This window comes from Crinia signifera, chromosome 4 (assembly GCF_055691185.1).
Source record: "Crinia signifera chromosome 4, ASM5569118v1, whole genome shotgun sequence".
NCBI classification, from domain to species: Eukaryota; Metazoa; Chordata; class Amphibia; order Anura; family Myobatrachidae; genus Crinia; species Crinia signifera.
This window is the reverse complement of record NC_139220.1, coordinates 222057873-222070260: the sequence shown is the minus strand read 5'-3', so window position 1 is coordinate 222070260 and position 12388 is coordinate 222057873. Positions and strand designations below refer to the sequence as shown.

At 40.9% G+C, this 12388-nt stretch overlaps 1 protein-coding gene across 3 annotated transcripts in view; it reads left to right on the top strand.

Moving 5' to 3' along the window:
• Positions 1 to 12388, top strand: part of MYZAP (myocardial zonula adherens protein) — a 164118-nt gene that overhangs the window by 108855 nt on the left and 42875 nt on the right. For all 3 annotated transcript variants that reach the window (XM_083183827.1, XM_083183826.1, XM_083183828.1), the window contains exons 3-6: positions 1676 to 1759; positions 9616 to 9777; positions 10706 to 10798; positions 11276 to 11389. In XM_083183827.1, the coding sequence (XP_083039953.1) occupies positions 1676 to 1759; positions 9616 to 9777; positions 10706 to 10798; positions 11276 to 11389 (453 nt within the window). The remainder of the gene's footprint in view (positions 1 to 1675; positions 1760 to 9615; positions 9778 to 10705; positions 10799 to 11275; positions 11390 to 12388) is intronic.

Below are 12388 nucleotides of genomic sequence, written 5' to 3'. Positions count from 1 at the left end.
CAGAAATGATGAAGTGAATTGACAAGCTTCAGCTAGTCACACACCCATTGTGTGTTCAGTTAGTCTGAAAGCTCTCAATTCTTATGTGAAGTGTCAGTGTTTTCTGGAGGAAAACATAACACAATCATAAATGAACTTAAAGATCACACTCACATCTCCAAACAGAACTTCCTATCATCAATTTTGGCTATGCATTTGTCATTACTTTTTTAAATCAATGCTGGTTAATCATTGCACAGATCTATAGATTATACTGATGAAAAAATGTTTTTAACTATACACACACATCCACACAAAGGGTAATGATCCTAAAGAAAAACAAAGGTAAAGAGTAGGGCTAAAAATACATGCTTTACACATTGAAGCAATTGGAAAAATACACTGGACTTTATTAAATGAGTAATAAAATCAATTTAAAATCATGAGCTTTCAAATATGGCATTCAGAGGTACATCAAGGATATAGGGGGTATTCAATCACCCGCATCCATCTCCCGACAGGGGAGATGTCTGCAGGGCCCTATTCAATGCTGTCTTCCTCGACAGCATTGAACAGGGGATCTCACTGAACGAGCCCGACTTCACAAGCAGTCGGGCTTGTTCTGCCGAGAATGGCCGGGAAGTGACGAGCTGCCGGCTGCAGCTTGCCTCTTCCTGGGCGCAGCTCATTGCCACGCTCCCTTCTCATTGAATCCCGCCTGCGATTTCTTGGTTGAGGAGACCGAGAACGGGACAGGGTCATGGCTGTCGAGCCAGCTCGACAACCGTGACACCACATTAAATACCCCTCATAATATCTCCTGGCTTAGCATGTGTCCTGCTTATTCCTATTTGGCTCTGTCCTTTTCTGGTGCTGGTTACATAAATATGAGGGACCCAGTGTTCACTCTAAGCTGTGCGCGTGTGCGCGCGCAGACAACTCGAACAGTGCGTGCACAGACATTACAACAGAGCGCACAAAGCAGCAATGGTCCCCTTTTTGCAGTTGTGGACTCAATGTGTGTTTCGCCCATTACTAAATTGTCTGCTGTGTTTGAATGTTTAATATCATTTTGAAGTAAAGTTGACACAAATGCTGAACGTCATTTTCCAGTTCTATATATGTGACGCACAAAAATATAAATTTCCTACCAAAGTTGCACAGCCAATAGTTTTTGCTGCACACAGCCTTTGTAAAATTAGAGGGAACATTGGAGGGACCCCTACTTTTTTTTGTCTCGTGGTACTTTTGTAACCAGGACCGGTCCAAGGGCCCAGTGCTGGTTTTTGAAATGCAGGTGGACCTTATTATTTTTGTACCCCATATTTCTGAAAACAGGACCTGGAGCTGGTTAAGCTTGGGGTAGTTTTCCACTGGTTATGGATGCACAGGGTGGATTATCGGATAGGTCACTGTATGCCAACTCATCCACCAGACACCCAGAGATTCTGTGTCTTCTCTTATAGTGTATAACTTGAGTGTTCACCCATTGGTTACTCTGTCTGATCTCTATGAATACAGTAGTTATTAACCAACTGCAATTATACTGTAACACATGACAACAAATCACATATCTGCCTGTTGAAACGACATTGCACTAACGAAAGCTCATTGTTTTAGTAAATCACTTTTGCCACCCAATCATATTGATCCCTACATCTTTTAATAAAGCTTTTTTTATTCTCTGATTCTTAAGGTTGATATCAAGAATACAGCCGAAAGGAGAAGAAAAAGAAATGGATTTATCCCTGAGAAAGCAACATCAGATCCCCCTACTCTTGTAAGATTTTTCTGGTTCTAGATTACTCCTGAAATAAATTTTACATCCTTATGCAGAATTCTGTGGTGGTCATATACTTTCCATACTCTCACACACAAAAGGGTTTTTGTTCAATTAAGCTTAAACATCATTTCAAAGTTTTCCTCTTTTTAATCTTTTAATCATAACTTTGTGTGATAAATCCAGTTTGGTATTCAGATACACAAATGCAGCGTGGCACAGTTTTGGGGAATTCCTGATACAGTATGTAGTGAACTGTGACATATTTGTCCTACTTACCTAGCATTAATAGTGTAAGGACATAATGGGTGAGGTTTAATAGGATGAGAGATTCAGAAAGTGAGAGAAAGTGAGTGAGGCCGCTTTAAAAAAACTGGAGATATCTCACTAAATCTCTCACTTTCTGAACTTCTCATCCTATTAAATCTCACCCATTGAATCGAGTGAATTCTAGGCAGACCAGCTTTGCCTTATGCTGGGGACTGGATCGTAACAGTGCAACAGATTTTGGTGGCTGGCAAATATAAAAGGCTGAATTTCAGGGAACTGTTGAACTTCCAGGAGAAGATAACCGAAAAGACAAGACTAGGATGTCGGTAGCCAGGGGATGAAGGAGACTTGGCTACATGTGAAAGGAGATTATTATTAAATTAATTTCTTTGGGGATGTTGGTACGCTGCTGCCAAATTTCCATTTTATTGAAACTAAATAATCAATGCTGAGAAAGTGATGGTGACCAAGACATGCCTATACTCAAACAACATATTTGAAGGAAGAAAGAAAAATACTCTTTTTGTTGGGGCACTTTTGTTAGACAATATGATTGTTATGATGGAGTTCAGTCAATTAGTTTTAATTAAAAATCCACAGGGGAATTCCCCCTACTACACCCCAATAAACACTATATCACCACTCAGTTTCCTAGGACTTATACAACCCTCTAATTGACTGACGCCATCATAACAATCATATTGTCTAATAAGAGTGCCCCAACAAAAAGAGAGTCCTTTTCTTTCTTTCTTTCTTTCTTTCTTTCTTTCTTTCTTTCTTTCTTTCTTTCTTTCTTTCTTTCTTTCTTTCTTTCTTTCTTTCTTTCTTTCTTTCTTTCTTTCTTTTTCTTCCATTGTTAGTTTACCCTCTAGGGAGCACCTCCACTTTTATTAATTATCTGATATTTCTATCATTGTATAACTAGCATCAGTGGATTCCTAATTGATTAATTACCTACTTCTAGATTTCCTACGCCAGTGCACTTGTCCCCCCCATACCCCTTTTCCCTATAAACAAAACATATTTGAAGGGTCTGCAAAATGTATGTATTGTATTGTGGCACTAGAAGGACTGAGATTCAGGTCAGGAACCTGCGGGCTAGATAAATGTACTAGAGTGTGAGTAAAGTTGGATGGCCATATTACTGTATGTTACTCTCAGGGCCATCTTAAGAGCATTATGGGCAAAGCAGAGCAGTGAGGCCCCTATCTAATAGATATATATATATATATATATATATATATATATATATCTATAAGCACTTACCCCCCACACTCGGTGAAGAATCCAGACTGGCACTCAGCAATGGTTTGAAGAAAGAGGATTTTATTCCATAGTGTGCAGTAAATACAAACAGCAGCTGCACACTATGGAATAAAATCCTCTTTCTTCAAACCATTGCTGAGTGCCGGTCTGGATTCTTCACCGAGTGTGGGGGGTAAGTGCTTATACTTATTAAGGTCCTTACGTTGCTGTGGGCACTGCTGGAGTCACACAGCCTGTCAGTAGACTTGTGCACTGACAGGAGCCAGGAAATGGAGGACACTGCCGCCGAAGAGACAGGACAGCTGAGTGCAGCACCTCCTGTTGCAACAATTGGTTAGTACTGTCTGACGGACCTGCCTCAATCCCAGTAATGCTCTGTGGGTTCCAGCGACGCAGTGCAGGGTGGGCGTGGGAGGCTGAGTCCGATGTGAACAGGACCGCAGATTGAGGGGGGGGAGCTTTCCGATGGCCATAGGGTGGAACTTGGAAGGCTTGGGCTGTGTGCTAGGATGGCCCTGGTTACTCTTTATATGGACCACAGATGGCAATAGGGGGAATAAGATACCACAGAGAGGAATCTGCTGCCAGAGAGTAATGCCCCTTTCAAAACCGCACTAAAAAAATGAGAGAGTAATGCCCCTTTCAGACCACTCTAAAAAAACGGTATTTTGACAATTTTTAACCATTTTAAAATGGAAAACTGTGCAGTCTGAAAGGTCCATAGTGAATTTACCGTTTTAATAACTGGAATTTTAAAACGGTAAAAAAGAAGGGTCCAACCCATTTCAGACCCGTTTTTTTTTGCCGTCTGAACGGGTCTGAAACGGTACCCAGGCAGCAGTGAGCATTATTGGTCCCACTGGAACCAGCGCAGTGCATATTTAATGAGTGGGACCGCTCATTACATATGTGCATATCTAATGAGCGGTCCCACTTGTTAAATTTGCACTGCGCTGGTCCGCTTAGAAAGGGACCAGCTGATGCTCAGACCTCCTACCCTAGACACTGGCTGATTATTTAACAGCCATGCGTGACACCCATTGAATCACCCATTGCATAGTCCTGCATTCCCTGTACAGTTGAGTTCATCTGCCACTTTCACACCGCAAACCTGCTATAGACCTGGTATTTACACGCGTTGTGAAAGGTGTTAAACTTGCTTTGACCTGTTTTAACAATCGTTTTAAATACCGGGTCTAAGCAAGTTTTGCAGTGTGAAAGCAGCATAAGAGGGGCAGGCCAAGGGACAGTAGAGAGGCAGGGTGCAGGCCTGCAGGATAGCCCATACTAGGAAGTTGCAGTTGTCAGCTGGGAAATTATTCAGGTTTGCAGAATTTGTCTGTTAGATGGAGTGTTAGGCAATTGCAGGATTTCAGGATATGCTCGATTGCTGAGAAGGTGGAACACAATACTAGGAAGCAAAACTAGAACAAACAGCTGGAAAGAACTAATACAGAAGGCTGGAAACAATGGAGATCCAGGAATCAGGGTCCTAGAGGTGTTATGTACTAAAGGAAAATGCGGGCAAAATCCAAAACCTGCAGTTTTGAGTGCATTTCCATACATACTAAGGCACTTATTCAGATCTGATCACAGTACAAATTTGTTCTCAAAATGGGCGAAACCATGTGCACTGCAGGTGGGGCAAATGTAATATGTGCAGAGAGAGTTAGATTTAGGTGGGGTGTATTGAAACAGAAATCTAAATTTCAGTGTAAAAATAATGCAGCCAGTATTTACTCTGCACCAAAACAACTCACACAAATCGAACTCACTCTCTCTGCACAAGTTACATCTTCCCCACCTGCAGTGCACATGGTTTTGCCCATTTTGAGAACAAATTTGTACTGCAATCAGATCTGAATAAGGGTTTAAGCCCCTGAATGCAATACTTTGTGGAGCTTGGACTCAGTGGGGCATTGCCTAGTATAACATTATATCCTTCCTTTTGCATTTCTAGCTGTAATGCAGTTTATAGAGGTGTCAGTGTGGCAATGCAGAGATGTAGTGCAGGTATCAGTGTGTAATGCAGAACATGGTATCTTCAGACATGTAATGCAGTGTATAGAGAGGACAGGAATGTATTGCAGAATGTGGAGTGGTCAAGGTTGTAGGGGTTAATTTACTAAGATGGGAGTTCTATTGAAGATGGAATGTTGCCCATAGCAACCAATCAGATTCTATCAATTATCTTCTAGAAGTTGCTAAATCAATAGAATGTAGAATCTGATTGGTTGCTATGGGCAATATCCCATCTTAGTAAATTTTCATTCTTCGTAAATTTACTCTGTAGTTTTTTTTCTCTATGGGGGCAATATGTGTATGTGTTTTCTCCTGTGGGGACCAAAATTATTATTATTTTTTAATATGGGGTCAATGCAAAATATTTTGTTATGAGAGTGCTCCACACCGGGGGGGGGGGGATGTTATAACATCCGCACCCCAGCTCCACCCCCTATCGACGTCCATCGCATTCATAATTATCGCATATGCACTAACATATGCGATAATTATGGCAAAGGACAGCTTTTGCGTTAAGAGCTGTCCTTTGCGGTGAGTCAGCGGCTCCCCCTCCCTCCCTTACCTGGCTGCTGGCTGCTGCGGGGGGGCTGGCTCTCCTCCTCCCTGCACCCGGAAGAGGATCAGTGCAGGGGGAGGAGGAGGTCACAGGTTCGGGCAGCACAGCTCTGTGCTGCCCGGACACAGGTGAGGGGGGGGGGGGGGGGGGCAATTACGGGGTTTTTACCGCATTTTTAGCTTAGAGAATCTCCCCCCAGGTATTAATAGACCTAGGGTTGGCCCTCCCATTCATATATGGTTTCCATTTAATACTACACACTGCCATATTTTTTTGTCTACTAATTTTACTTAACAACTTATTATGCAAATGTATTCCATTTCTATTACTCAGTCTCCATGGATTAGAAATCTATGAGAAGGAAGAAAGTGCAGGAAAGACTTTATTAACAATGCATCTATTTGTATAGAACAGAAATGGAAGTTGCACACTGAATGTATAAGGTCACAGCAGGTGCTAGGAAGGGTGTGGCGATGTAGAATTCCTCCAGCACACCGCTGCTAAGCAGTATAAAAGCTGATATTATGTTACACATATGTGCACATATATCTTGAGAGTTCATATACTCGATCACATATCCATGTTTACATTTTTTTTTTTTACCAGTAGGTACCCACACATCTTCTAAAATAGCAATAGAAGGACCCCTGCCAGTTGCTGATCTCTCATACAGACAGGGCCACCACTAGGAATCGTGGGGCCCGGGACTGACCTTAAGTCCGCCCCCCGTACCATTACGCCCCCCCCCCCAGTACTATGTACCATTATAGCCTCCCCCCAGTACCATTACGGCTGCCCCCTGTGCCCCCCCCCCGAGTACCATTACTTACTTAGCAGCGGTGGTGCATTTCCTCGATGGCGCATCTCCTAGGGAGCGCACACTACACAGTGCAGCCTGCAGACCGCCGAGCCCCTCTGTGTCCTAGGGTCGGCGCTCTGCAGGTTGCACTGTGTATTGTGTGTGCCTGGTTGGGGGGCCGCCGGGTGGGGGAGGCGGGGAGCGGCCGTGGGGGTGGGAGGGGGGATGTGGCACCGTGCCCCTGTCACTGTGGGCAGCTGCCCGGCCCCTCCAGAGGCCGGGGCCCGGGACAGCTGTACCCACAGCACCCCCCTGTCGGCGGCCCTGCATAAGGTCTCTTAAGTATCTGGTAAGGACTTTTCTTGCCTGAATTATTTAACCAAAAAAATTTCTTAAATAATATACCTTTGATGAATCTACTATGAAACTCAATACACCATAACTAAGAACATTAACATAAATTCCCTGAAGCACCAATTATAGTAAAAATGGGTGTATTCTACTGGACCAATCAGCATAGAACAGTATAGTTCTGACATACATTGCAAACTAAAACATGCACTTCTTTATTTTGTGATCTGAGGGACCGACATAATCTTATTAGTGGAGTTTTGAAAAGAACAAAGGTTTTAAACCAAAGTCCTAATGTACTTATGTTATAAGGCAGACATAATTCAAATTCAATCTTAATAATCCTCGCAGAGCCGTAACTAGGGGAGTACAAGTTGTACTGAAACCCAGTTGCTGCACAATGGCACCTGCATTTAGCATGAAGGATGTCTGCAACGGTACCCTGCAGCCGGTAGAACTGATGCAGTACAGCTCCTCTTTCTGGGCGAGGTGATCTTACCTCCTCTGTGATGTCATGAACGATGCCAATCATTTCCAGAATGAACAGGATTAATCCCCACAACAGAAGGGTTATATAAACAACAAACAGAGTGCAATGGTGAAACTACTGGCAGTGCAGCCAGTGCATTGCACCCGGGGGCTGCAGCAATGAAAGGGTCAGCAGCTGCAGACATTTTCAGTACAAATAATGACTCTGATTAAGCCAATCACAGCATGCCCATGACATAGGGGGAAACGTTCAGATGGTGGAGACGAGGAATGCCTCTCCCCTAAGTGGACAGCTTCTTCAGGACCAGGCTGCTCTGCTGTTGGCGGACACAATTAATGCATTTAAAATAATGTTGGACAAATATTCAGGAGTACAACCCATATCCACTATTTAGCCCAAAGTTGAAACAAAGTAAATAGTTCAAATAGGGATATCACAGTATTAAACTCTGGTAGTGGACCATTACAATAAGGTGGCCACCTGTATATTCAACAGATTTGGTAAATCAGCATATCGCCAAAGCCTCCTAATGGAGGGCATTAAAATTAGTAGCGGGTGTTGTGAAAAGAAACAAACCTTAGTGTGAATAAATAAGACAAGTGGAAAGTATGCAATTAAATGAAAGTGATGCAGCGTTATGTGTGCAAGGAAAAGTTTGTTATGTGTAACAGTTAGCAAAGATGAAATTCACCCATGCATAAAAATGTTTTTTTTTTTTTTTTTCATATGCCAAAGAACTATAAAATAATTGAAAAGGATTGCTCATAAATTGTTCACCATAAAACCTAAAATTGTAAAACCTGTAAGAATATTTGGTCTAGGATTGGAAATGTAAAATAATTTTTCTTAAAACAAATATCGCATATTTCCCTTGCTGTAAGTTTTCTTTTAAAGTAATTGGTCTCCTTGGTGGATTTTTAGGGTCCTTATAAATGTTTTGGGAAAGGATGAAAATTTGATATTCTAGGGTTAATATTAGACAGTTAAGTTTAATAAGTATTTCCAAAGTGTGTAAAAGTTTTTTTAGGATCCACATTTACATTTTCATAAGAATTTTTTCTCATTGAGATATTTTTCTTTATCGGATGTGATTGTAAAACAACCCTGCTAATTTAGATTATAAAATTTATTATTTTAGTGTTTCTATTTAAATGATTAATTAGTTTAGCGTTTAATTTATTGTTTCATTACAGGTTGTAACATTTTTTATTAACTATCTTATAAAACACCTCTACAAAGCCATCCTTTGTCTCTTTTGTGAAAAACTTTCTTTGATAAAACCGCTGGACCTAGAACATGCATCTTTAATGTTAATATATGTATTTAGCTATTTAAATCAATAAATAATTTCATGGAATTTATAGTACAATTGACATTTAGGAATGAATGACAGACATTTTTTATGGTGATGGAATTCCTCCATTTCTTAAACTAACCTATAGTACAGTCACTTGTATACTCTTTTGCCTCTTCCTCTAAAACTTTTTACTCCTAATTATTACTATAAAGTGGAGCTCTAATCTCTTACTCATATGATAATAAGAAATTGATGTACTGTATAGAAAAGATCAGCCAATGGGTTATGACATTATCTGGTATAAATTTTATGTACTAAGAAGAGGATTGCTATTAAAGTATTATATGCACTATTATTTATTATTACCAGTTATTTATATAGTGCACACACATATTCCACAGCAATTTACAGAGAATATTTGAACATTCACATCAGTCCCTGCCCCAGTGGAGCTTACAATCTATACCACATATACACACAAACAGACATTCTAGGGTTAATTTGTTGGAAGCCAATTAACCTACCAGTATATTTTTGGATTGTGGGAGGAAACCATAGTACCCGAAGGAAACCCATGCAAGTATGGGGAGAATATACAAAATCCACACAGTTAGGTCCACGGTGGGAATCGAAGCCCATGACCTGGGTTGCTGTGAGGCAGTAATGCTAACCATTACACCGTCAGTGACTCACAAGAACATTATGATTTAAAAAAGTGTAGGTAAAAGAAATGGTATAATTGGAAGGTGTGCAAAGCATTCCTTTGTGTTGGACTCTAATGTATCTTATATTTTTTTTTTCACAGCATCTCTATTCTGTACCCAAAGGCAATCCACCACCAGGAGTGGGTTCCCATGGACTGGTGTATGGGGTTGTACAAAGGGCTGAAACCAATAATAAAAATGAGGTTGTTGTCTATGAATGGTCATCTCATCAGCTGAAAGAAGAGATGAATTATATTAAAGATGTAAGTTACTTACTAATGGTTGAATCTATATTCTGTACTCTTCATTTAACAAATGCTCAGTCTTTCTGGCACTCTTGCCTACTATACTGCAATGTCCGCAACACTCCTGAATTTTGTGATTAAATTTAATGTCTCTCCCTAATCGTACCCTGACTGCTAATTGTGCAGTCCAATAAAAACGCAAATTGCTTCATCATGCTCTGCACAATTATCCCATGGACCTCCTTCTGGATATACCAGAGGGGAAGACCAAAAAGCAGATCCACTGTCTTAAACCATTGTTTCCCAACGTGGTCCTTAAGGCAAAGCTGGACACAGAAGGGGGGGTTAGAGGGGTGGGGGTAGGGGGGCCTGCATCAGCAAGTGCGTAGCCACTTGCCAATGCGGGCATCGATGGAGCAATGCTGGGGGCCATGCTGCATTCAGCGACAGGGCCCTAACAACATCCCCCACAGTGTTAGTGTGCCTTGAAGACCAAGGATGAGAAACACTGGTCTAAACATATGGCAAATGTATAGCCTAATAGTCTCTGTCTGCATTCGGTGTGAATTTCATGTACTGTATAGTATTTTATTTTTAAGGCAAAACCCCCAATTAAATGTGTATATAATACTGTAGCTTGGGCAAGAGACCTTGCAGGAAATGTACTAAGATGGGAGGTCTTTTTTACATGGGCTGTTGCTGTGGGCAACCAATCAGATACTGTCTATTAGCTTCTAGAATGTGCTAAATAGATAAGTCGATTCTGATTGGCTGCCCGCAGTAAAATGTGAAATGGAACTCCAATCTTAGTAAATTCCCCCATTTGATGTCTCCTAGGTGTTGAGAATAAATAGTACTCAATAATTAATGAATAAAACGTTTAGAATTACCAATCTTTAGGTATAGCACTGATAACTTAATGTTCATATATTTTTTTATACTACAGGTAAGAGTAACATTGGAAAAAATAAGGGAGAGAATGTTTGGAGAATATGATGACATGAAAGAGAAAATTAAACATCTAACACAAGAAATGAAAGCAAGTATTTTATTTTCAATTTTTTTTTTTTAGAAATTAGCATGTTGTATATTAATTAGTCAAAGTAAAATTGCTTCCTTGAGAGAGACTAATGCAGGTTTGGAAAGAAAATGAGCATATATCCCTAAAATAAAGATATTTCCAAACACAAGATATACATGAGTTGCAATCACCACGCCTTAAACAGCTAATGAACTTTTTATCGACAAGTTGACATACGTTCAGCCCTGCACCAGCCCTTAGATGTCAAGGAGCTTGTGTTCTACAGTAGTGTTGCATTTTATTAAAATAAAGTATAACTTTTGTGACCGCAAACCACTAATTCTAAGCTATATCTCAGTAGTATTCAGGTCACCTGTTATCAGCAGGGTTTACATAGTCGTTTTCTTATATCTCTGCATCTAAAGGACTACCATAAGCCTTAACACATGGACAACAACAAGAAACTTCATAAAATGCCTTTTTTCCCTGTTTCAGGTTTCAACTGCACAACAAGAATATTTGGAGAATCACACCCAGGCACAAGCTTCAGCCTTGGACAGTTTTGGAGCAATTAATAGCTCTTTAAATGCTTCGTCAATAGAAATACAGGTACAGTAGGCAATTCTAATGTAGGTTGTAGTACAACTGTTTTCTTGGAAGGAGCAATGTACATTACCAACAGTGTAAAACAGCTGAGGTTTGCTGTATGAGGTTTGCACTTGTCTGAAGCGTCCAAAGTATGTTCTGGCTGGCATTGCAGTACACCCCACTAAACAGATGCAGGAGCTGTGGATGAGCAGTGGCAGTACCTCTTTCAATCCCCTAGTTACGTCCATGGACACTTATTTCAATTTAATTTAACTTACCAAATTTCACGACAAACATAACTTCTATAAAAATGTGTTTTCTAACCATTTTATAGAAATGCTACATTTGTCTTCCCTATTAATGTGTGCCAGATAAGCATAGCTAACAAATGTTCTGTTTCCATTGGCCTATTTTCTTTGGAGAGTAGGCATTCCGGTTTTGGGACGTATCTGGCAGGGTCAGGGATGGTGCTTGGATGTGTCATTGGTGAGCACTGGCACAGTCAATATACACAGATGACTCAAATGTCATATTCGTTAGAGGTGTAAATCTATTAAAATAGTCACATAATCAGTCAGTGAACCCGGCACCATATGTATCTCAGTTCATGCATTAATCACAGTAGGAAAGATTAATATGGTAAGTACATGTAAGAGCTTCTAGTCCCTCCAGTAAGGAATATATACTTATTCTGTAGCTGTCTTTATACTCCATACACCCCTTCTTATCAGTAGTGACATAGGGCCTGATTCAGATCTGTTTGATAGGCTTCGGATACTCGCAGCCCAGTGAACAGGTCAGAGCCGCCCACTGAATGCCTCCCGCGCTGCCCGCTTCCCCTCGCTAGCATGCATTGCGGTGTGTTGGAGAAAGCATCCTTCTCATGCGGCCGAAGGGGAGAGAATTCATTCGATGGTCGCCAACCATCAAATGTTTTCTCTCACCTTCCGTAATAAAAATCAGTCTAAAGTGACTTTTATTTCCACCGCAGATCGCCAAAATGGGGGCAGGTGCTGACAT